The 23,406-nt window shown below is 45.8% G+C and overlaps 3 protein-coding genes across 5 annotated transcripts in view; 2 read left to right on the forward strand and 1 right to left on the reverse strand.

Annotated features, from left to right (window-relative positions):
* Nucleotides 1-205: 205 nt before the first annotated feature.
* On the forward strand, nucleotides 206-5,663 carry wipi2 (WD repeat domain, phosphoinositide interacting 2). Its single transcript, XM_084036973.1, has 12 exons — nucleotides 206-441; nucleotides 1,175-1,257; nucleotides 1,924-2,093; nucleotides 2,258-2,354; nucleotides 2,838-2,935; nucleotides 3,202-3,294; nucleotides 3,374-3,444; nucleotides 3,560-3,673; nucleotides 3,866-4,030; nucleotides 4,518-4,625; nucleotides 4,800-4,894; nucleotides 5,048-5,663. The coding sequence occupies exons 1-12, from the start codon at nucleotides 368-370 to the stop codon at nucleotides 5,158-5,160; spliced, it is 1,281 nt and encodes a 426-aa protein (XP_083893099.1). The 5' UTR covers nucleotides 206-367; the 3' UTR covers nucleotides 5,161-5,663.
* Nucleotides 5,664-7,005: 1,342 nt separating this feature from the next.
* LOC311031280 (myosin-16-like) lies at nucleotides 7,006-20,105 on the reverse strand. Its single transcript, XM_084037487.1, has 43 exons — nucleotides 19,897-20,105; nucleotides 19,604-19,747; nucleotides 19,113-19,269; nucleotides 18,681-18,708; nucleotides 18,484-18,586; nucleotides 18,305-18,397; nucleotides 18,146-18,209; nucleotides 17,920-18,018; nucleotides 17,381-17,484; nucleotides 17,113-17,251; nucleotides 16,916-17,017; nucleotides 16,666-16,832; nucleotides 16,411-16,581; nucleotides 16,135-16,311; nucleotides 15,804-15,989; nucleotides 15,495-15,582; nucleotides 15,265-15,382; nucleotides 15,044-15,164; nucleotides 14,806-14,942; nucleotides 14,617-14,698; nucleotides 14,354-14,527; nucleotides 14,112-14,192; nucleotides 13,726-13,872; nucleotides 13,518-13,622; nucleotides 13,347-13,433; nucleotides 13,077-13,222; nucleotides 12,319-12,409; nucleotides 11,732-11,788; nucleotides 11,532-11,618; nucleotides 11,199-11,444; nucleotides 10,985-11,102; nucleotides 10,707-10,834; nucleotides 10,403-10,599; nucleotides 10,139-10,271; nucleotides 9,712-9,928; nucleotides 9,471-9,607; nucleotides 9,286-9,389; nucleotides 8,944-9,136; nucleotides 8,669-8,872; nucleotides 8,431-8,556; nucleotides 8,166-8,336; nucleotides 7,873-8,073; nucleotides 7,006-7,731 (listed from the first exon to the last, which is right to left on the reverse strand). Exons 1-43 carry the CDS (start codon nucleotides 20,098-20,100, stop codon nucleotides 7,534-7,536), a joined length of 5,832 nt encoding a protein of 1,943 aa, XP_083893613.1. The 5' UTR covers nucleotides 20,101-20,105; the 3' UTR covers nucleotides 7,006-7,533.
* A 2,934-nt stretch (nucleotides 20,106-23,039) lies between these two features.
* The window catches only part of smurf1 (SMAD specific E3 ubiquitin protein ligase 1), a 75,583-nt gene continuing 75,216 nt past the window's right edge, over nucleotides 23,040-23,406 (forward strand). For all 3 annotated transcript variants that reach the window (XR_014599057.1, XM_084037480.1, XM_084037481.1), the window contains exon 1: nucleotides 23,040-23,320. Coding sequence is in view for 2 of the 3 variants with exons in the window: in XM_084037480.1 (XP_083893606.1) it covers nucleotides 23,266-23,320 (55 nt within the window). In the remaining variant the exon portion in view is untranslated. The remainder of the gene's footprint in view (nucleotides 23,321-23,406) is intronic.

Below are 23,406 nucleotides of genomic sequence, written 5' to 3' on the forward strand. Positions count from 1 at the left end.
TTCCTGTACAATGGAGTGTTTCTAGGAGAGCTGTGTTTGCTCCTGCTGTCTGTCTCTCACATGCAGTCGAGATAGCAGACAGTTATACTCATACTCAGTCATACCGTACATTATGTATAACATGTATTACTATCAGCTGTCTGCACTGCCCTGGCTCTTTAAAGATACCGCACGCTGCGTCCTCGGAGCATGCGCAGTAAGGAGGAGCAACAGCCCCTATGAAAAACAACAACAATCACTACAGCGGGGCTAGGAAAAAGAGATGGCTCCTTGAAAGCGCAACACTTCTGGCCCTTCTCACAATACTAATCCCGGCCCAACTGCTGCTGTTTCTACCGGACTTGTATGTGTCGATGGTGCCGAGCCCATGAACTTGGCCAGTCAAAGCGGGGATGCTGGCGGAAGCCAGCTTCTCTTCGCCAACTTCAACCAGGACAACACGTAAGACAGGGCCGGGGAGAGCGTCTGGGGATCCGATGGCCTGCGCTGTCAAGCTAGCTGACGTTAGCTAGCTCAGTGTGCGCTCGTCCGGGCGGAGTGACAGGGCTCCTTGTGAAATAGTCTGCATTTGATTCCTCACGTTACAAATCACAACCAACACACGCCGATGTCAGCTAGCAAAGTAAAGTGTCCCGTTGACGCCATGTTAACGTTACGTGTTATTTTGCACGTCACTAGCATAGCTTTCTAGCTAACATGATGCTGTGTGTCCGGGGCTAACTTTAGCCGCAGTACACATGTAGGTTCGGTGTCATGCAACTTCTTGGTAGGCTGTTGTGACGAATGGTGTGCTTAAAATACAGATTTGTAGAAGACAGGTATTGCTATCTGTTTGTTTTTTTTGTATGTTATAGCGAAGGGTGGCTGTTTTAAAGGACCTCCGCTACTGTTAGGGACTGTAACAGTAACACACTGGGTCACTGTATTTCTGTTAGACTACAATAAGTCCTGCAGCTAGATATTGGGGTCGTCCTGGTTTTATTAATGAACTGTCACAGTCTGATCAGTGACGTTTCATCCAGTGAGTGATCGTGATCTCTGCAGTGTCTCGGTGTGAAACGCATCTGTGAGCTTGTAATAACGACACTGGGGTCTATCAATACCCTGAGTGAGTGTGTCTCTGTGTGTGTTTTGCATGATGCAATGATTGTCCTTGTTTCCGTTATTCACGCAGGTCCTTAGCTGTCGGCACCAAATCAGGATACAAGTTTTTCTCCCTGTCCTCTGTGGACAAATTGGAGCAGATATATGAATGTAGTAAGTATTGTCTGAGTCTCATAACGTCTTTGTGTATATGCAATTGTGTTATTATTCAGTCATATATATATTTAGTTATTGTGTTCAATACATGCTGTGTCTAGACACACTCACTGCACCATTAGAGCATTGTTGTTACTTTAAATATTAATAATGTTTGTCAGCGATTTCCCTACACCAATATATAACGTCATGCCTCCTCCTTATTATTGGATTTACTTCACTTATAGTGTGATCTATTCTCTGCGACAGTCTTATAGTGTGAACCACCCATGTATGGTGAGCGAGCTGCACCTTTTGACAATCCTGCTTAATTTGAATAGCCAATGCCAATCAGGTAGAAGGACTTTGTGTAGTGAGAGGAAGACATTGAGTGTTTTGGGTGGGTCAGTGTCATCATCTATAATTCATAAGCTCTGCTTTGCTCGATACGTTAACTGAACATAGTTCAGTTGTTTGCGATAAGTTTTTAAGTACAGGTTCTTGTTAAGGACCAACAAAACCTCCTTGGATCAGTTTATATCAGCTAATTATGTAATGCTTTCATTCCTGTCCTTAAAATTGTCAGAGTCACAGGGAGGCATCTAATAAAAGATGAGAGGATGGCACCGAGCGATCGTCGCGATGAAAGTCTTTGTGTGTGTGTGTGTGTGTGTGTCTCTGCAGCGGACACGGAGGATGTGTGTATTGTGGAGCGTCTGTTCTCCAGCAGCCTGGTGGCCATCGTCAGCCTGAAGGCCCCCAGGAAGCTCAAAGTGTGTCACTTCAAGAAGGGAACCGAGATCTGCAACTACTCCTATTCCAACACCATACTGGCTGTCAAGCTCAACAGACAGGTAGGGACAAGAAAGGCCCGTCCCTCTGACATTCTGTCTCTTGAAATATTACACATATTCATCAAACTACAGAAGACGTCTTTAGCTTGTGCAAACGTCATAGGTGGCTAACATGTCGTGTCAGCCTTTTACAGCGATGTTGATGTGTTGTGGTTCCCCCGCAGAGGCTGATCGTGTGTCTGGAGGAGTCGCTTTACATTCACAACATCCGAGACATGAAAGTGCTGCACACCATCAGAGAGACTCCACCCAACCCTTCAGGTGAGTGGGAAGAATGACGAGCAACATATGTGTATGGAAGGTATAGAATATGATAGTAAAATTCTTATAGATTAAATAATCATTAACAAAATAGCTGGAAAGAGGGTTTTTCCATTTCAGTCTACGACGTGCTCTGACTGAAACCAGGGATGGGCCGTTCCTTCATTTTTGGTTTCTCTTTCATCCTTCTACATTTATTTTTAGTTCACAATTAATTCCATTTTGTTTGCTATTAGCCTGAAGGCTGAAACCGTCACTGTGGTCTGAGTTACTTCTGTGATGTTTGTCTTTTTAATACGCTCACTGAACAATAACCCACTCATGCTGTTAGAACCATTGTCAACATCAAGACGATTATAGTGTCACTATGAACTTAAGTCATTCTCCCGGTTTGTCAAGTTCAGAAAAACTTGTTGGAATCTGATTTATATTTCTTGCTTCCTTTTTGTTAATTAATTGATTTTTGTGTTCCTATTTCTCCAGGATTGTGTGCACTTTCTATCAGCAATGATAACTGTTACCTGGCTTACCCAGGCAGTGCTACGATAGGAGAAGTTCAAGTGTTTGACACAGTCAACCTGGTAGGTGAACACCATCACAGCAGCCCTTATATGTCAACTTTCACAGCTACCTTTACTCCACAGCTTGTATTTCCCCGGGTACATATAATAACAAAAATACTTGTTGCAAAGCTAAAATGAAACATAAATTGTCCTGTGAGACTGTCCTCACTGTCCTGTACAGCCAGTGTTTGGTGTCATCAGTCACAGTTGATACTCATTATTTTTCTGGCTTTTCTTTCCTGAAGTGGCACATCTCTAAGTGGTGTCTGTGTGTGTTTTTCCAGCGAGCGGCTAACATGATTCCTGCCCACGACAGCCCATTAGCCGCTCTGGCTTTCGATGCCAGCGGAACCAAACTGGCCACAGCCTCGGAGAAGGTAAGGCACTCGCTGTACAGTACATTGGCCAAACCGGCATTGCCATCCTCCGTATCTTGTGTCTTTCTCCTCCTCCCAGGGCACAGTCATTCGCGTCTTCTCGATCCCAGAGGGACAGAAGCTCTTTGAGTTTCGAAGAGGAGTCAAGAGGTAGATGATTTGATCCTTGACTACAGTTCAGAATTGAAAGCTGTTTGGACCAGCATGATTTTCTCTCTGTGTTTGTACTACGTTTGTGTTCACCTGCTTCCCTGACCTATATTAGGTGTGTGAGCATCTGCTCGCTGGCGTTCAGTATGGAAGGCCTGTACCTGTCGGCCTCCAGCAACACAGAGACGGTCCACATCTTCAAATTAGAGACGCAGAAGGAGAAGTATGTGTACGTACCCTTTCGTCTTAATTCGATTTTTTTATTTTTTAAAGCGTCTGAGGGCTGGGGGTTTCCGCCTATTTACGTATGCTTCATGTTCCTCAGAGAAAGAGCAGCTTCTCGTATTATATATATATATGTGTGTGTGTGTGTGTGTGTGTGTGTGTGTGTGTGTGTGTGTGTGTGTGTGTGTGCATTTAGGCCAGCGGAGGAGCCCACCACATGGGGAGGGTACCTGGGCAAGGTCCTGATGGCGTCCACCACTTACCTGCCTTCTCAGGTTACGGAAATGTTCACCCAGGGACGAGCCTTCGCCACCGTACGTCTGCCTTTCTGTGGACATAAGAACATCTGCGCCTTAGCTGTGTGAGTAAATATACATCTATATGCAAACATATCATAACAGTATGTATGTACACATACAGCACTGTTGTTGTTGTTGTTGTGGTCATCTGTGACATGTTGTTCATGTGTCACTTCGATCGTTTGTCCTTGTCTCACCCCTGAGACGACGTTTCAGTCAAATCAATGGTGTTCACTAATGCAGTCTTGCTAACTACGAGTTTATATGCTTCTATAAAATATGAATCACTTTACCTCCTGTGGCCGTGGACTTTGTCTGAGAAGATGTTACCCAACAGCACATGATTGATGTCGTCTTAAAGACTGTTGTGTTTTATCTGTAATAGCCATTTGAGGCAAGACTGCTGCAGATCATTACTTCAGCCAAAGAGGGCTGTGATCCAAACACATTCTCAGTAATTGCGTAACAACAACGGCACACAAACTGTGATAGCTAAAGGCTTTGCATCGTTAAATGCTTGTATCTTTTTTTTTTTTTTAACTGTTTTAGCATTCAGAAGATTCCCAGGTTGTTGGTGGCAGCGGCTGATGGTTACCTGTATCTGTACAACCTGGATCCACAAGAGGGAGGGGAATGCACACTTATGAAGCAGCACAGGTAACACACACACACACACACACAGACACACACACACACACGCAGACACACACACACACACGCAGTAAATACTGAGCGAATGTGGAAGATGTAGAGTGACGATGCACGGGTCACTGAACACTGTAATCTGAATAGCCTGAATTTTTGAGGGTTTCTGTTACTGAATCCCTTCAGGTTAGATGGCAGTGCTGAGCCAGGCAATGAGATCCTTGAGCAGTCACATGACCGCCCACTTGTGGCCCAAACCTACAGTGCCGCCGTCACTAAAGGTATGTCACTGTCACACAAACGGTTACCAGTAACACATCTTCATTTCCTCCTCTCTTTCCTATACTTTCCCAGGAAGTTTGGTGGAAAGGACTAAATCATTTCAATATGAGTGCTGCACAAAGCTGTTGACCTTTTGACCTCTTGTTTCCTAGGTTACTGTGAAGAGCAGGGCGCCGTGGGAGGAGCGGGGCTGGAAGACGACCTCAACGACCTGCGCTTGGAGGAAGAGAACGAGCAACCGCCACTCATCCTCGAAACTGACTGACTCTGTACCCACCAATCAGAGGGCTCCTCTGGTGCTGCTATGAACATGTGACACAGGGGGGGGCGGGCAGGGCTGGATCCGCGACAGGGGTTCTTTTAAACGCTCAGAGTGTTCAAGAGCCTGTCTGTCAATCTATCTCTGCGTTTATCTGTTCACATACACGTCTATCTTTTCCCTCCCTCCCTCCCTCCCTTGCTCCCCTTTCCCTCAGTTTGCCTGCGCAGGCCAAGCTGACGCTTTGCATGTACATGTGCCAATTGCTAAAAAAAACATGCTCCAATGTGAAAACGAGTATCTGTGAGCGCGTGTCGGACGTTTGATTTAAAAAAAAAGAAATGTAGCTGTGTCTACCACTTAAGACACACAGACGCAAGCACTGTGTAAAATGAAAGTGATTGTGTAAGTGCCTCTCTGCCCCAGTGTCATGGATTCTTCTGTTCGAGAGGGGTATCTCTTTGCATTGGCTTAATAAAAACGATTTTCAATTGTCGGATCTTAATCGAGGATGTGTACTATCTTTTCTGACGCTTTTCTTCTGTCTCATGCAGTTGCGCGCTGTCCTGCCAGTAGTGTGGCGTCACCCATCCGGCTCAAGTTTACCCTCCAAAGAATGATCTAGAAGCCTTTGGCATGAGGCGTTTGCGAATAAGAGTGTGTTTGCGCGCTTTGTCCTGAGACCTCATTTGTGCGTGTGTGTGCTGGGCATGTACATTAGCAAAACACAACCCCTACTTTTACCTCATCCAGATAGAGGCTCAGTGAACCCTCCTCCCTTCTCCCTCCTCCTCAGCCCTGCAGTCATTGGTTGATTTTAAACTCTGATATTAATTATCTTCTTTTTTTTTATTTATCTACATAACCTATCATAACCAATGATGTGTCATGCGTAAGAAAACATGCATGGTGTTGTTGAAATGCTACTTTGTCCATACATCTTTGGGTGGTGGGGATCAGTTGAGAAGATGTCAGTTGAGAGTCCTCATCCTCCTGTAACTACTCTGTACATTACTAGATGTGGCAAGATATCACTGCACCATATTGTCAGGTTGTGACCGTGGCTTTCGAGAGGTTACCCCCTCTCTGGGACACTGAGCGGACTGTGGATTATCATTTAGTTGATCTGGAGCTCAGGCTGAGCCTCATATACTGGTCCAGGATGCTGCATGAGTCCCCATTAATCCTTTGGTGTTTCGAGCTGCGAAACGAGGATCAGACGTGGGATTGTCAGGCATTTTCTAATGATTTTGTATAAAATGTGAAACGTTCATCTGAAACTAAAATGAAAATAAATTCCATGTTGATGTAATGGATAGGTGCCTTTTTGTTCTTGTTACGGTAACTTGTTTAGGCCGTTCAGGATGTTTATGCTGTTAGTAGTAAGATAAACTCTACATTCATTAAGTGTGAATCACTATGCAGCTGTGTTAGTTACTAGGTTTACTAGATTTTACAACCTGCATTAACGGATTTTCGCCACTCGGGGGCAGTGCAAACACGGTCATCACCACCTTTTAAGTTCATATTGTTGCCTATTTACACAGCCAGTTTGCATATAAGTAGTTTGTTCAGGAAAAACAATGTTGGGGGTGAGACTGAACCAAAACAGGAAGCTGGAAGAGGCTAAAATGTGACGTACAGCTGTGTGACCCAGTGTTAATATAATGTTGTTTATAGCAGTGTTTATGCAGTCTTGTAGAGAGATGTGTTCATTTAATTTGACCCCCCATCCTCTGAATAAGCCACACAACTTATTGTTGATTTGCATGTTGTTTATTAAGACTTTGAAACACATGCAGGAGTGACACACACACAGGTGGGCTCTCCGTCGTTGACATGAGAGCACAGCTTCACCCACTCCTCCCCCCCACAGTAGCCTAACTGAGATCATGCAAGACACACGTAGACATGCTCACATAATAATCAAATGTAAGGGTATCCAAAGCACTTTACAGAACCACGAGAGCAAAGGTCAGTCAGAAACCCCGTAGAGTAGCACATGAAAACCCTCTAAAGCCTGCAGACATACAGGACATTCAAGACGTACTAACAGTAAAACATACTTAGCGTGCAGGCTGAAATCGACTAGTACAGGTGACCTAACAAAACCTCTAAGACTACATCAATTAAGACTATTTGTGATGTTAAAGACTTTCAATTATTTAAGACTTTCTTTTTTTTTAATCACATTCCCCGGGGGAGTTCATACATCCTCAGTCAAGCGTCCGTCGGAGGGCTGAATGGATGTGTGTCACTCTGTTGGAGCACAAAGACAAGACAGACTGAACAATGTTGTTTGTGTCAAAGATGATCTGCTCAGATAGATGTCTAATTGCCTACCTGCTAGCGCTCTGTGTGTGTGTGTGTGTCTTCGGTCTAACCGTCCTGTCCTCCACTCGAAGGCTTTGAGACCTGGACGATCTCCACCGAGGTGAAGCCCTTCGTGGTGGAGGCTCGGTTCCTCATCCTCATCTTATTCAGGCTCATCTCTGCCACTTCTGCACGCTCCTCAGCATCATCCAGCTCATGGATGGTCTTCCTGTATTTAGACAGGCTGCAGGTGGCCTGCTCCTCCTGCAGTGAAACAAGGTTTGTGCCATTACAAAATGTATAATACAATGTCTTCAGCATGCTCTCTAACATGTCTGCTTTTGAGGAATGTCCCATTGTTTTGATTGACATATTTTCTTATAATCTCAGCTCTATCGTACTCACAGCTTCCTCTATCTGCCGTTTGTAGGACTTCAGCTTGTTCTGGAGTTTCTCCACCAGCTCCTGCATGCGCTGATTGGTCTTGTGGTCTTCCTCCGTCTGGAACACCAGCTCCTTGAGCCGACGCTCTCCTTTGCGGAGACATTTCACCGTCTCCACGTGGCGCTTCTGTTCCCGGTCCAACTCGTTCTCCATCTCCTTGATCTGAGGGGAGGATCGACACAATATGTGGATGAGAGGCCAGGTTACCTGCTCCCATCCTCCCTCTTTAGCCTGCTATCCGACCAGCTCCTCACCCTGGTTTCCAGTTTCTGGATGGTGCGTTTCCCAGCTTTCAGAGCCAGCTGCTCAGCCTCCTCCAGCTTCAGCGTGAGGTCTCGGATGTTCTGCTCCTGGTACTTCTTGACCTTCTCCAGGTGGGAGCCGCGCTCCTGTTCCTGCCGAAGCTCCTCACACAGTCGCGTTGCCTGGAGATAGATGTGTGAATGCTCAACGCAGCACCATAACAAGTACAGAGTGTGTGTGTGTGTGTGTGTGTGTGTGTGTAGTCCTGCAGCTTACATCAGTTACAGCCTTCTTGGCTCTCTCGTCAGCAGAGCGAAACTCTGAGATCAGCTCTTCATTCTCACTGGACAGTCGGGTGAGGTCGGCCTCCATTTTTCTCTTCAGGATAGTCAGACTTTGGTTCTAGAGCGAGAAAGAATTGATGGAATCAGTTGAAATGATGTGATGCTCCCCTGGCATTAATGACAGCAGCAACAATTCATTCATTCCCATGCCCTTACAGTTGCTTACTTACCTGCATGCTGATCTCACTGAACCTCTCGGTGGTTTCCACCAGCTCCTGCTCGATCTGTTTGCGGGCCCTCTCGGACGCCTCCAGGCCTCCTCTCAGCTCCTCCATCTCTCCCTGCATCAGGCACAGACGGCGCTCCTGGAGGCTGTACTTCTCCCTCAGCTCGTCGTACAGACGGGCGTCCTCGTCCATCTGCACCTGCAGATCCTGGAGGAGACACGAGGGTCATTGCATGCCGTCTATTCAAGCTACAGGTTTTTTTTGAATGAAACTCTTACTTTGATCTGCTGCTGCAGCTTCTTGAGCGTTTTGACCAGCTCAGCGTTGTTCCTGTTGGCGTGCTCCAGCTGGATCTCCATCTCGTTCAAGTCTCCCTCCATCTTCTTCTTCATCCTCATTGCCTCGGCACGACCTTTGGCCTCTGCCTCCAGACTGGCCTGCAGCGACTCCACTGCACGCGCATGGTTCTTTCTAGTCCGCGCAAATGACACAGGACAGAGTTAGTTCAGGACTGGTCGGTTATGAAAAAGATACCAAAATGTGTGGATCATAGAGAACAATTGAAGTCAATGCATGTGTGTGTACTATCACAATTCTTTTTTCAGTGTCTGTTTTCTAACCGGGTGACTTCAAACTCCTCCTCTTTCTCATGAATTCTGCGGTCGATGTCGGCCTTGAGCTGAGCGAGCTCCAGATGCACACGTATCAGCTTACCTTCCTCCACCTGGACACACACACTCACACATTTGAAAAACAGGAAAAGATGTACATCATTGTTTTCTGAGCCAAATGACGCTCTTTGTACCTCCAGTGAAGTTTCGGCCTCCTCCATAGCCAGCTGCAGCTCCTCCTTCTCCACCTCCAGTTTCTTCTTGGCCTTCTGCAGCTCGTGGACGCAGCGGCCTCCTTCCCCAAGCTGGTCCACCAACTCCTTGATCTCCTCTGTGGGCACAGTGTCAAGCAAGACAACATGAGCGCATGCTGTGGATTAGGACAGGACCATTATGGTCTACTGTGCCGCCGCGTCTGCAGCAGTTGGAAGCTACCTGTGAGGGTTTTGTTCTCCTTCTGGACCGTCTCTATGTGATCCCGGCTCTCCTCGTAGGCCGTCTTCAGCTTGTAGAGCTCCGTCATGTAGGATCGGCTCTCCTTCTGGCTACCGTCCAGTTCCAGTTGCAGCTCCTCGTTCTTCTGGCTCCACTCGGCCGCCAGCTTGTCGAAAACTCGCTGCTTCTTATCCAGAGCGGCCGCTGCTGCGTTGCACTGGTCATGCAGACAGAACACAAATTAATTTTTTTTCTGACCATTATTCAGGAAAGAGTCCCAAGGTGGTGGGTGGAGAAGTAATACTAGAGAATCAGTATTGGATAACTGATCACATTCACAGCAAGTGATTTGCGACATGATTTTGGGTCACAGCAGAAACCTCTTGCAGACTGTGGGCCCTCTGTGTTGAGTTGCGTGTTTGCGTACCCTCTCCAGGTCTATGGTGAGGTCCTCCACTTCTCCCTGCAGCCTCTGCTTAGCCTTGTCCAAGCTGGCAGCTCGGGCTTGGGCTGCCTCCGCTGCCTCCTCGGCCTCCTGGAGACGCACTGCAAGTTTGCGCCTGGAGGAGAGTGGGTGGTGGGAAAGAGAGAAAGAGGCGACCAAGGGATTACATTAAAAAGCATCAAGACAACCACCATGATTCATTTATACACACGACTGAAATAAAACTTTTAGCTCTGCTCAACCTACTTGGTCTCCTCCAGCTCCTCGGTGCGATGGATGGCGTCCGTCTCATACTTGCTCCTCCAGGAGGTGACGTCGGCATTGAGCTTGGACACGAGGCGCTGCAGCTCCCCTTTGGCTTCTGACTCCTCCTCCAGCTGCTCCTTCAGCAGGGAGAGGTCGTGGCGGGCGTTGGCCAAGCCCACCACCGCCGTGTTGCGACCCTTCAGAGGGAGAGAGCAGCAGCAGGTTTGATCTCAGGTGTTTTAAAGGCAACAAAAAGAGGTCATTCCATCTAAATGAAGGTAGATGCGTTTGTGGCCATTTATACCTTGTTTTCCTCGTCCACCTGTCGTTTGAGCTCGTCAGTCTGCAAGGTGAGGGAGGCCTTCAGCCTGGTCACCTGGTTCAGCTTACTCTGCACGTCCTCCACCTCCCTGCTGAGATCATTGTTCTCCACTACACACACACACACACACACACACACACACACACACACACACAAAGAAACACATGTGAAAAAGTCCAAGAAACTGTGTGTGTGTGTGTGTGTGTGTGTGTGTGTGTGTGTGTGTGTGTGTGTGTGTGTGTGTGTGTGTGTGTTCTCACCAGTCAGATGGTTCTTGGCCGTGTTGAGCTCCGTCTGAGTGCGCTCCATCTCAGCCAGGCGAGCGTTGGCCTCGGCCAGGTTGTCCTCCAGTTTACGGACGTGAACCTCAGAGTTCATCTACACAAGTAATGTCCCAAAACCAGAGTGTGCATGAGGTCATATACATGTATGAAGTGTTTTTGTGGTGTGGAGTTAATCAGGCTGCAGTCGCACCTTGGCCTTCTGAGTGACCTCTATCGTGACGTTTAAGTCTTCGATCTCCGCCTTCATGCACTGTCTGTCCTTCTCCAGTTTAACTCTCAGCCTGGTCAGGTTCTCCAGCTGCTCGCCCATCTCCGCCATCGCGTCCGAGTGCTTCTTCCTCAGCGCCGCCGCCGTGGCCTCCGATTGGAGGGCAGCCTCCTCCAGCTCCCGCCTCAGCTTCAGCACGTCCGTCTCCCGCTTCCTGTTCTGCTCAATCTAAAGGGTTTCAGGGGTTTTAAAGGACAGAGGTCAAAAAAACGTCCAAAACTTGAAACTTGACTGACAGCTGTCAGCCACACTCACCTGGGCAACGGTGGCTCCTCCCGCCTCCTCCAGCCTATCACTGATATCCTCCAGATCTCGTGAAAGCTCGGCCCTCTGCTTCTCCACCTTTCAGGGACGGAGAACCAACTTTGATCTCTAACTGCGACGAGTAATATCCCGCCTGCCTGCTTATTCCCACTTACTAACACGTGAATACATAATTGTAATTCTGCTTGTACCTTGGCTCTCATGGCTCGCTCAGCTTCCAGCTCTTCCTCCAGCTCCTCAATGCGGCCCTGAAAGGAACGACACACATGTGACAAGCAAGATTAATCTTGCATCTTTATTAAGAAATCATTAATCATCCTCCTCGACTTCTTCAACTTCTCATTTTCACCGTTTCCCTTTCTTCCTAACCTTATATTCACCCTGCTCTCTCTTCTTTTTCATTCGCTATCTCATCCTTCCTCTTTCTAGTGAATGTTTCTAGTTCTAGTTTATGCAACATTCATCACCTCACATTTGCAATCATGTTGGACCGCTCATAGGATTTGCAAATACTGAGGTGAATTCACCAATATTGGGATATATTCTAAATTTACATCAATGTAATCAACACAACTGTAAAGTAGAGTCATTCATTCTCTAGCATACTCGACCACCCACCCTCTCTCTCCCTCAGTTGATGAGATATTTCAGTATTTACATGCAGGAACAACATTGACAAAGACCACTCATGTCTGCTTCCCCGTATCTCCGTAGCTAGCTGACAGTGATGAACATGTTAAACCACAGAAGAAGGAACGGTGGAAGTTGGCCCACAGACCTGGTGCTCTTTGAGCTTGCGGCTCAGCATGGAGCTGAGAGCCTGTTCGTCCTCCAGCTTCGAGTTCATGTTGTTGATCTCAAAGTCTCGCCTGGATTGAAGCACAGCAAACACAAGCACAGCAGAGCAGCAGGCTTAACAGCATGTAAAGGCAAGGCAATTATATTATAGCACCTTTCAACAACAAGGCAATTCAAAGTGATTTACACAAAACATTTAAAGCATTGGAAAGATGAAAAATATATATAAAATTAAAAAATAAATAACTAAAAACAAGAATATCAAAGGTATTGCAGTATAAGCAGTTCATAAATTGTATTGTTTACTGAAAGGCAGAAAGGAGAGTGAGGGTCACACTCAGATGTGTTTCTAGTGTAATAGCAATCTTATGATAAACCTACTATAACACATGTACGACTATTTGTCAGCATTATTTGCTGCTTGCAAATAAAAAGTCAGAATGATAATTAAAGCCATGTTTTTACTTTCCAAAACACAACCTCTCCTCTTTTTCTCCATAGGAATATGTGTATAACACTTAATAATCTGTGTTATTGTCGTGCGTGATTATAGACTTTTATAAATAGTTTTACAAAGCCTTAAAAATGCATTATAAGGGCTTATGATTGTGCTTACAATGAACAATATACTTTCACAAAAAGTGTCTTGGTTTACAGAGAAAGTCAGACGTCAGGATACTTCTAGCGCTTTAATGAACGTGTGTGTGTGTGTGTGTGTGTGTAGGTTTTGTCTCTCACTTCTTGATGACCTCCTCCAGGTCGAGCTTAGTGTTCTCCATCTCATTCAGGTTTTCTATGGTCATCTTCAAGTCTCCCTCAGCTTTCCTCCTCGCTTTCTCCACCTCTGCCCTGATCCTCTTCTCCTGCTCCCAGCAGTCCTCCAGCTGCACACACACACACATACAAGGCATTACGTCTGAGTGTATTCAGCTGCAGGTCTGCGGATCTTCCTGCTACTGTTGCAGTAAAGTCACAAAGACAAACTGTGAAGCCTGAAGAGTCTCGTACCTCATTCACTTGGGAGTTGAGCTTGCTGTTGGTCTTGGTCAGATGGTTGACTTTGTCTTCCTCTGTTTGGAGATCCTCCAGAGTTTTCTGATTAGATTTTAAGAATGTGTATCTTGGTTACTGTTAAAGCATGTTTAAACCTATGAGTTATGTGCATGCGTGTTTGCCTACCTGTTGCAGTTCCTCCAGAACTCTCTTTTCCTTCTGCAGCTTGGCAACGTGATCGTCTCGCTGACTCAGGTCACCTGTCAGACTCCGCACCTTGAAGTCCAGGCTCTAAACAAACAATTGAACAGAGGTCAGCGGTTTCCTGCCTTTGTGTCCATTCATCCAGATGTCTCCAAATCAACACATTATTTAGTGAAATAAACTAAACGACCTGCTTCTCCTTCTCAGACTTGGCCAGTGTGGACTCGAGAGACTCCAGGTCTCTCTTCAGATCATTCAGCTCCCCCTCCAGCTGCCTCCTCTGGCCATGAAGGGAGGATGTGTTGCCTTCCTCTTCCTCCAGGCGCTCACGCAGATCCTAAATCCACAATTATTGTAGACACAAGCCATCTCTATAATGTCTTATTATTAAGTTTATACTCGGCTTGATATGCTTTAAACACTAATGTCTTATTTTCATATTTATCCTCTTAGAATGCCTGCAACACTATTTGTAATTACTATAAAATGTCACACATGCCCAGGGGTAATTCTACTGCTAGATATTAAAGAGGCAAATGCACATATCATATATATGGTTCATGGAATATATATTACCTGCAACGACTCCTCCAGGTGCACCTTTTGGTGCATCAGCTGGGTGCAGCGCTCCTCAGCATCACCCAGCGTGTCCTGCTCCTGTGGAGAGACAAGGGGATAAAGTAAGTGCACATGAGTGTGTGTGTGTGTGTGTGTAGTGTGTCTTTGTGTGTTTATACAGAGGCGATGACATGATGAGGAAATGTACATAGTGAGAATAGTAGTTGAGTAAACTACTGTGTCTACTGATGTGCTCTTACTGCAGACAGCGCCAGGGCGAGGTCGTTCTTCTCCTGTGACAGAGTGACCGTCTTCCCCTCCAGATCTTTGACCTTGCCCTCCATCTCCTTCACCTTCTCCACCGCCACCCTCAGCTCCTCCTCCTTCGCCTTGTAGATCTCCTCCTGGCGGGCGACCATCAGCAGGGGCTTCACCTGGAGGAGCAAGGCAGAGAGATGGCGGTCGAGGTGATCATGATCATTTACCATTTTGTACAAAGAGGGGGGGGAAGTCAGCATTTTACCTTAGTGTAGAGTTTCCACCAGCCCCAGTAGCGTAGCTGCAGGAACTTCCTCACATTGCGCTGGATGGCCATCAGTGCAATTCTGCATCACACACACAAAAGTGCAGAAACACTATTAGCGCTTGCAAACATGGACTGAAGACCCAGCTGTCTTAAAGGAGAACACGGTGCACACAGAAACATGCTGACCGTCTGTCCACCATCTTCTTAAACTCGATCCTCATTAGAGTTCCTCTGAGTTGAGCCTGCAGCATGGTTATGATCTTTGCCAGCCGCTCGTCACGCATGTCCTCCATCTTTGCGAGCACACCTGCACGGAAAAACACCTGGAGACGAACGCACAGACAGGAGAGAAAGGAAAATCCATGGTTAGCTTACAGTTCATAGTAATTAAACGCATAAATGGGTTTTTAGAAAAGTGGTGTACCTTGGTGTGGCCGATGCGGTACTCCATATTATCCAGACCAACTGAACCCAGGATGAGCTCAGAGGCCTTCTTGTTGTCCACAAATCCCTTTGGGATGATGCTGGGGTTGAGGATGTGGTACCTAAGAGACATCAGGAAAGTAGAGATGAGGAATTAAATCAACATGGAGATAAATACTGGAATAATGGAGGTGAATACAGAAACAAAAATGGGAATCGGACCTTTGTTTGAATTCTGGGTACTGTAGTCTGTTGGGGAATCCCTTCCTGCAGATACGGATGCCCTCCAGCACGCCGTTACAGGCTAACTGGTGCAGGATCAGGTGGTTATCTGTCACACCTTTACAACATGAAGGAGGGAACATAGTGAATATTTTACAATGTGGCTAAAATACGTACAGTGGCTTCAGGATTCTGATGATACATCGAACACACACTTGGCATCCACTCACCTGACTTCTTGAACTCATTGGGCACGATGCAGCGGACAAAGTGGGGAGCAGTGCTTCGCAGGGTGCTCATCAGCTTGTTCAGTTGTTCCTGTACAAATAATTACAGGACGTCTGTCAGATTATGAGCATTTTGTTAGAGTTACAGCATTTTTAAATGAGGGTGTTTGTGTGTCTTAGAGTTGCCTCCCAAAAACAGTAACTCCTTCACATTTTAGCAAACTCAGCTGCCATCAAAACGTTGTACTGTACAGACAGTGTGTGTGTGTGTGTGTGTCTACAGGAGCGCCCCTGTGCGTCTGTGTGGGTTACCCTGTAGAAGTTAGAGACGGTTTGAAAGGACGACCCTTTCTTCTGTTTCTTGGTTCCTCCAGCGGCCTCATCCTCTTTGAAGAGCACAGCCAGCAGAGGCATGGAGGACTTCTGGAAGAGTCCCACCACCGTCTCATTCAGAGGGTCTTTGTTCTTGTCCAGCCAGCTGGCGATGTTGTAGCCCACCTGTGAGAGGCACAAAGCGCATTAATGGACCTGTCTACACACAGGTACAAATCTTACTTTACATTGCATCTGGGCACTCTACTCAAAAAGTATTATTAGCAGTTCTCACACCTCACGTCAAATGCTACAAAAATCCAGTACTCACAGTGCCGGCATAGTGAACCAGTTCAAAGTGGGCCTCGGGTCCTTTCTTGCCCCCTTTCGGCTTGAGGAAGTTGGAGGACTTGCCCAGGTGGTTGTCATACAGCGCTGCTTTGAATGTCGCTTCTGTCGCCTTTGGAAACACACACTGCTCCTCCAGGATGGAGAAAATCCCCATAGGCTAGAGAGGAAGGAGAAATAGAAAACATGCTGTGTAGTCTTTCTGTAGGCCCGTGTTTGTGGACTTCATGCTGATTGTGTGTGCACGAGTCTGCCTCACTCTCTCCAGCAGGTCGATGCAGGCCTGCAGGTCCAGGCCGAAGTCGATGAAGACCCAGTCGATGCCCTCCTTCTTGTACTCCTCCTGCTCCAGCACAAACATGTGGTGGTTGAAGAACTGCTGCAGCTTCTCATTGGTGAAGTTGATGCATAGCTGCTCGAAGCTGTTGAACTGGAGAGGGAAGAGGAGAGGAGGAGTTAACATGACATAATGCAGCGGATCATACCTCTCCTGATGATTCTATTCGACTCTCACCTCAAAGATCTCAAACCCGGCGATGTCCAGCACTCCTATGAAGTACTGGCGCTGCATCCTGGTGTCCAGGGTCTTATTGATGCGGGTCACCATCCACTTGAACATGCGGTCATAGATGGCCTTCGCCAGAGCACCGATGGAGTACACACACTGGTCCTGGTTCTGACCTGACATTTCAAGTTCAATTATTGTAACGGAGTACATCGTCTACGCCCATTGAATATGGGTTAAAATAATGTCTTTGCAATACCTTTGGTCACAAACTCGTTGCCGACCTTGACCCTGGGGCGCGTTATGCCCTTCTGCAGATCTCCAGAGTTGATGGCCATGAGGTGGGCGACTTTATCAGCCACTTTAGAAGGAAAGGAGACAGGGCACAAGGAATTAATTCAAATATTTCAACAATGACTTGTAATATATTCTGAAAAAAATGGGTAAAAAAAATACCCTCTGTGGAATCCACATCTGCTTGTTCGTCTCTGGATTTCTGTTTAAACTTCATGTTGCCGAAGTGCATTATGCCTCCGGTCAACTTGTACACACTCATCTTCTCCTCGGGAGTGAAGCCCAGGACATCAAAGGCTTCCTGTGGACACACGAGCATTGACAGCGAGAGGACAGAGAGGAAACGGCGTCATCAACAGGCTAATTCATATCATTTCTCAATGGTCAGGCAAAGATATAGGCCTGAATATAGAAAAAACCATGAACTCACGTCAGTGAGCAGCAGCTCCTCCCCATCGTCCATGTTATCCACCACAGTGACTCCCTGACACACCCACACATACTGTTTGGGGTCTGGCTTTAGCAACAGAGCCTCTGGAAGACAGAATCAAACACAATATAAACACCAATATCATTATCTCAAATATATTTCTTTTTTTAAAGCAAAAAGTTATCATAACCAGTGGTTCTCAACCTTTTTTTTTGTGAGACACTCACACAGCAAAACAATACTCAACTGTCAATACTTAGGTACATACTTAGGTTAGTTTGGATTCATAATAGCCTAATACCAGAAGCCAGATCTTCCTTCTATTTTAAGCTGACGAACATGTAAATATGTCACATTACTTTTAGCTTACATTTCTATCTATTTGAATAATTTTAGGAGATGTTGACTATGTTAACTGTTTGTCACATTTTCAACTCTCAAAATGTCTCCAGCAGTGACAAGGATTGTATAGTTTGTAAGTTCTGCTCATATTAACTTTCATTCCATATCTGATGGCATTGCACCATTCATTTCCCCACCTATAAGTTCTGGTTTCCTTCCAGATAGGAGTTGGTAGAAGATGTGGTATCCTCTCTCAGTAGCCTGCTGGGAAATCACTCTTGATTTCTCGAGCAGATCTGAAGCACACGACACGCAAGCATAGAAACAGAAAAAAAACACCACAGACTCATCAAGACAAATATGAGGTTTCTTTGTAACTTACTAAGCCAACTTTTGATATGTATGTTAATTAAATCTACTCACAGCTCTCAATGTCGGCACCAGCCAGCTTAGCTGTTGGCCCAAAGTGGATCCGGATGAACTTCCCCTAAAATAACACATATTAATAACAAATTGTACTTTTGTACACTTGATTTTTTCATTCAATGATGTAAAAAATTATCTTGATGATTTTTGCCCTACAAATCGTGAGGAGTTGTTGTTCCTGATGGTCTTGGCGTTGCCAAATGCCTCTAGCACCGGGTTAGCCTGAATGATCTGGTCCTCCAGAGAGCCCTGAGACAAGAGACGAGGAAAAGATGAAGTCATATGAGTTTGTCATTGAAGGAAAGCAACAAATCATGTCTATGCAGCACAACTACACTTGCCTTGGAGTCGGGGGCTTTGCTACCAGACGCTCCAACATTGGCGAAGTACTGGATGACCTTCTTGGTGTTTTCAGTCTTGCCAGCACCAGATTCTCCACTGGAGGAGAGAAAGAAACGAGCAGTTAATAATAGTGAGACATGGAGGCAGCACCTTACATTTTCCACATGCAAACAAAGAAACGTGTCCTTACGTGATCAGCATGGACTGGTTCTCATGCTCTGCAACGACGGGACGGGAGGAGGGCAGAAGTGAAAGGGAGTGTGAGAAAGACGAGAATAATTACTGCTGATTTCCCTCTGAGCAGATCAGAGGACCGCTGATGTTCTCTGTCAGCAGACGCCACAACACAGACAGCTGTCATCTCTCCCCTGATGCCATAAAATGGCTTCAAACATTTCTCTGCCCAATGAACAAATCATCACACGCCACACTGGTTACACAGCAACTGCCGCACTCCCTCTTTCCACATAAAGAACAGTGTAATGACTTTCAAGCAACCCGTCTCGAGGGGCTTTTATCCCAAATCACCACATACCACTTGCATGCTTACTTCTCTTCTTAAACCTCCCCCTCCCTCCTCACCCACCGGCGACCTAAGACCCTGTCATCGCCCTCTCCTCACCCATCAGCATGTCGTGGTAGGCGTTGTCCGAGATGGCGAAGAGGTGAGGGGGGACCTCGTTGCGTTTCTTCCCCTTGTATAGCTGGGCCACTTTAGCTCCGTAGATGGGAAGCCATTTGTATGGGTTGATCGTCACACAGAAGAGGCCTGAGTAGGTCTACAAGTGGAAAAGAACACATGAAGAGGTCTGAAGGATGCAGGAGACAAATCTGTTTCTTAAGCACCTTTGTGTGGCTTTCTCCTTGTGTAGCCTACATTTCCCATAATGGAAACCATAGCGTGTTTTCATTAGACCAGCCCTGCTTCTATATGTCTTATGGCTGAGAAGTGCTCGCCTTGAAGAACAAAGTGATAGTCATGTGTAACATGAATTCTGAGCTTTCAACAGAGTGACCAAGGTCTTTGGGGCACAGAACAAAGTGTCTCTGTTGTCGTCAAGGTGACACATGGATGGTTTTGGATGGGTTTTTGTGGTGCTGTGACGGGCTTACATAGATCCTCATGTTGACGTAGCGACTGCGCAGGTTTTCCATGACGCTGGCCTCGTTGAGGCAAGTGAGGTTAGCCATGTCGCTGGCTTGGTAGAACTTCGGAGGGTTCCTCTGTTGGATATCCTCCTTCTTCAACGTCACAGTCTGATCAGAAAGGATAATCACTCCATCAAACATTTCATCATCAACATTCCTGCTATCAAAGTGAGATTTTTAATATTATTGGCAACAGCTTGCTTTAACTTCATAAATAAAAATCACAAGACAAAACAAATGGTAAGTGTCAGTTTTACTGAGTTCTTGGTGGTCTTGACGGTGACTTTGTCCCCATCTTCAGACTGAATCTCCCCGGCGATGAAAGCCTCCTTCTCATCTTTGACCCAGCAGGAGCGCTTGATGTCGTATGGTGTATTCACAGCATCCAGGCGCTCCTTCTCTGAGGGGACCAGGAACGGCATGGGGTCCACATTGTCCCCGCACTCCCCTTTATACGGCATGGCTGCTGCTGCTGCTGCCACCAACTCACACCAATCAACTAACCAGCTCACTCACCTTTGAGCGTTGGAGAGAAAGCAGAATGCACAAATAGAGGTAAGAGGAACAACGTTAGCCGTCAGTTAAACAGGATGCAATATTTGACTCAGAGATACTCACCAAGGTACACGAGGCGGAGGTACACGGAGGAGGAGTATGGATGTGTGAGCTGAGGCCACCCTGCTTTATATCAGGCGTTCTCCTTCCTGATATGGTCACGACTCCAAAACCGGCCATCACCCCGAGGTCTCATCGCTCCAATCGGCCTGGCAGCGCGGGATCTGGGAATTCTTCAGTCTGCCGCCATCCATTTAGGGTTTCCCCGGAAAGACACCACTCAGGCTTCAACCAGCTCACACACCTCGATTTTCATCCCACCGAGCCTCTGCTCTGAACCGTCAATTGCTTTCTGAGGCATGAGTCAGGCATCTTAAATTAAAACCACTAACATGCAAAGATGGAGTGAGCTATTTTCCTCATATTTTTCATTTACAATTTTCTTCATACTCTTGCTTGACACAAAAGACTCCAACTCCTTGTTGAGTGGAGTCAAAACACAGAAGCAGAGTTTGATTCAAGGCCAAATATGAAAGAGTTTTGCCCGAGCAGCTCACATAATGAGAAGAAAACTCTCGTGTCCACCAAAGCTCATTGTGACGCTTTCACTCTTTTCAGCATCGTAGCCAGAATGTCGCCTCGATCTCGACTGGATTTCTCAGAACTGAAGCAGCTGTTGCTCTTGGTCTCCAAAGGGAGCTCTAATAGATACAAACTGACGCTAATCACACAAACTTCAGGGGAGTTAATGGTTTAACTCAGTCCGAAACTCTCTATAAGAAGAACATATTTTTCTCAAATGAGTCTCTCGGGTCAAAAGAAATATTTGAAAACGTATATAAAGTCTCGTTCACTCTCCCTCTTTCTCTTCATCCCTTTTTCTTTAACCCCAATGTAATTTTTTGGCCTCTTTTTTACTTCTTCTTTTACTATTTAAATCATCATTTCACAAGACCAAACTCACATTTGGCACCCAATGGGATTTCCCAACTGCTCTGTGCAATGAATGACTTCATCTGCATCAACTGTGTGCATGTGTCCCCAGAGGTACAACTAAATTTGTCTCTATGATTGGAATTATTTAAGTAGCTATGAACACACTCAGCTGGTCTCAGGCGTTCCTACAGTACTTTGAATAACTCAAGCACACACTATGTAGACGCACACACACACACACACACACACACACACAAACATAATCATGCTAACAGCTGTACATGACTGTTTCAGAGGGATAAACTAATTTGTGTGTGTGTGTCAGGCTGTTTCTGCACCTGTGGAGTGTTGATATAAACATGATACATACATCACATGTGGGAATTAAACTTATGTAGTGTGATTGTAGATTTTTTGTGTGTGTGTGTGTGTGTGTGTGTGTGTGTGTGTGTGTGTGTGTGTGTGTGTGTGTGTGTGTGTGTGTGTGTGTGTGTGTGTGTGTGAGCCTAGCCTCTGGAAGTGTGTGGGGTCCTGCGAGCTGTTTCACTGCTTATGTGGATTTGCTGTGTCCTGTAAACAGGCTGGTGAGAGGGTCCATTGTTCCGCCAGCTAATACTGCAGCCGTGCAGCGAACCCCAGTGCTGCTAAAGAGCCAAATCCCTCCAGCCATTATCCCTGCTCCACCCAGCTCTCCCTCGACCTTTAACGGACCCTGCTGTACTTTATCCTGACAAACAGTTTGGAAACCATATCGTTTTAGGTCAAGTAATGTGTTTACTTCAACTTGAATAGCTGTCATATCTGCATTCTTGGGTCATAGTCTGATCTTCATTATCACCATAATTGTAATCAGGCAAATAGGTTTAAAACTACAGACTATAGAATGATGTCTTCTGTCTTGTGGCATTTAAATGCTTGTTGGAAGTTCCAGCATCTAAGAACGAACTGCAAGGTAGTTTCCATGCAAGAGTCCACCTCTCCCCACACTGACTTATTAGTCATGCTAGAGGCATGGCCCTTACAACTATTGGATGTTTGTTGATTCCTCAACTTCTGACATTGTTGGGTTTATTGATACTCGTTTTAATTTTCAAATACTTGGTTTTATGACCAAACACCTGCTAAACTTGCATTGAGCTCAAAGCACCACAGTGCTGAAGAACAGCCTCACAGAGCTGATAGCATGATGTAGTGTTTCAGTGCTGATGATTTTTTTTACGATAAAATGTTGATCTACTAAATTAAGATTTTGTTGTGACAGGTAAACTGTGTGCTGGGAGTAACTAGCCAACGTGCTGCTGAGTTGACCAGTTTTGTTGTCCATCATTGTGAGTCTTCACTTTTCATACAGCATCACAACACTATGAATGATCTGAATATGAAGAAGAAATGGACATCAGAGGCGTGGAGGGTTAATGTAGGCAACAATGAAAAACAAGCTCTTTTAAATATTGACATTATTGATGATAGCATACACAATTTAAATGTATTGATTGTAGAAGAAAATAAGCACAGAAGGAATCATAACATTTTAGCCTATTATTATCTCACATAAATGCTGGTAATCTACTACTACTATACTATAATATCCATGGGCTAGTGATATTAAAGACGTTATTGGGAAACTGGGATAAAGCAGAAAGAAATCATAGTACATGTCAAGAAACAAAATTATCATTGATTTCCCAAATGAAATTTGAGTATGATAGTCTGTGTTTGTAAATAATTATAACATAATAGTTATAGTTCAAGCATACATAATCAGGGAATGTTTCGTTTCTTAATGTAGGATATAGCAGCCTAAAATAAAAGCAAAACTGAAGGTCTGAAGGCTTCAATTCTAGAAAATGATCTTTACGGGCACGCCCACGCATCCCGGACGCGAGCCCGTAACGTTACCCGTTAAGGACATGACGTCAGTACGTACTTGAGCCTGCCCGAAAATGCTCTCCCGTGTTGTTGGATTTCGAAAGAGCGCAGGACTTTGCGATGAAATAATACATTTTTACCCGTGAGGAAAACAAAAACAAACCGCATGATTTTGAACCGAAGTAATTCGTGTTCCCATTAAGTGGTGAAACGGTGTTTTGGGGGGACTCCAACGGGAAGTTTGTGTGATCGTTTTTCCCGGAGTGATGTCGAATCCTGGGACTCGGAGGAACGGGTCCAGCATCAAAATCCGACTGACAGGTAAAAAAACGACACCGAAAGAAAGCGCTTACGGTGCATGTTTCCACTGGAGCTAAACTGTTTCACCTACAAACCGTTGCTGTGAT

The sequence above is a fragment of the Eutrigla gurnardus genome, assembly GCF_963514095.1.
Source record: "Eutrigla gurnardus genome assembly, chromosome: 20".
In the NCBI taxonomy this organism is placed as follows: Eukaryota; Metazoa; Chordata; class Actinopteri; order Perciformes; family Triglidae; genus Eutrigla; species Eutrigla gurnardus.

Coding starts and splice junctions, on each gene's coding strand:
- wipi2 (XM_084036973.1), top strand. CDS start 368: ATGAACTTGGCCAGTCAAAGCGGGGATGCTGGCGGAAGCCAGCTTCTC. Junction 1,258..1,923: donor GGAGCAGATATATGAATGTA/GTAAGTATTGTC, acceptor GTGTCTCTGCAG/CGGACACGGAGGATGTGTGT. Junction 2,094..2,257: donor CTGTCAAGCTCAACAGACAG/GTAGGGACAAGA, acceptor GTTCCCCCGCAG/AGGCTGATCGTGTGTCTGGA.
- LOC311031280 (XM_084037487.1), bottom strand. CDS start 20,100: ATGCCGTATAAAGGGGAGTGCGGGGACAATGTGGACCCCATGCCGTTC. Junction 16,833..16,915: donor CAACGAGTTTGTGACCAAAG/GTATTGCAAAGA, acceptor TTGAAATGTCAG/GTCAGAACCAGGACCAGTGT. Junction 16,312..16,410: donor GCATCGACCTGCTGGAGAGA/GTGAGGCAGACT, acceptor CTTCCTCTCTAG/CCTATGGGGATTTTCTCCAT.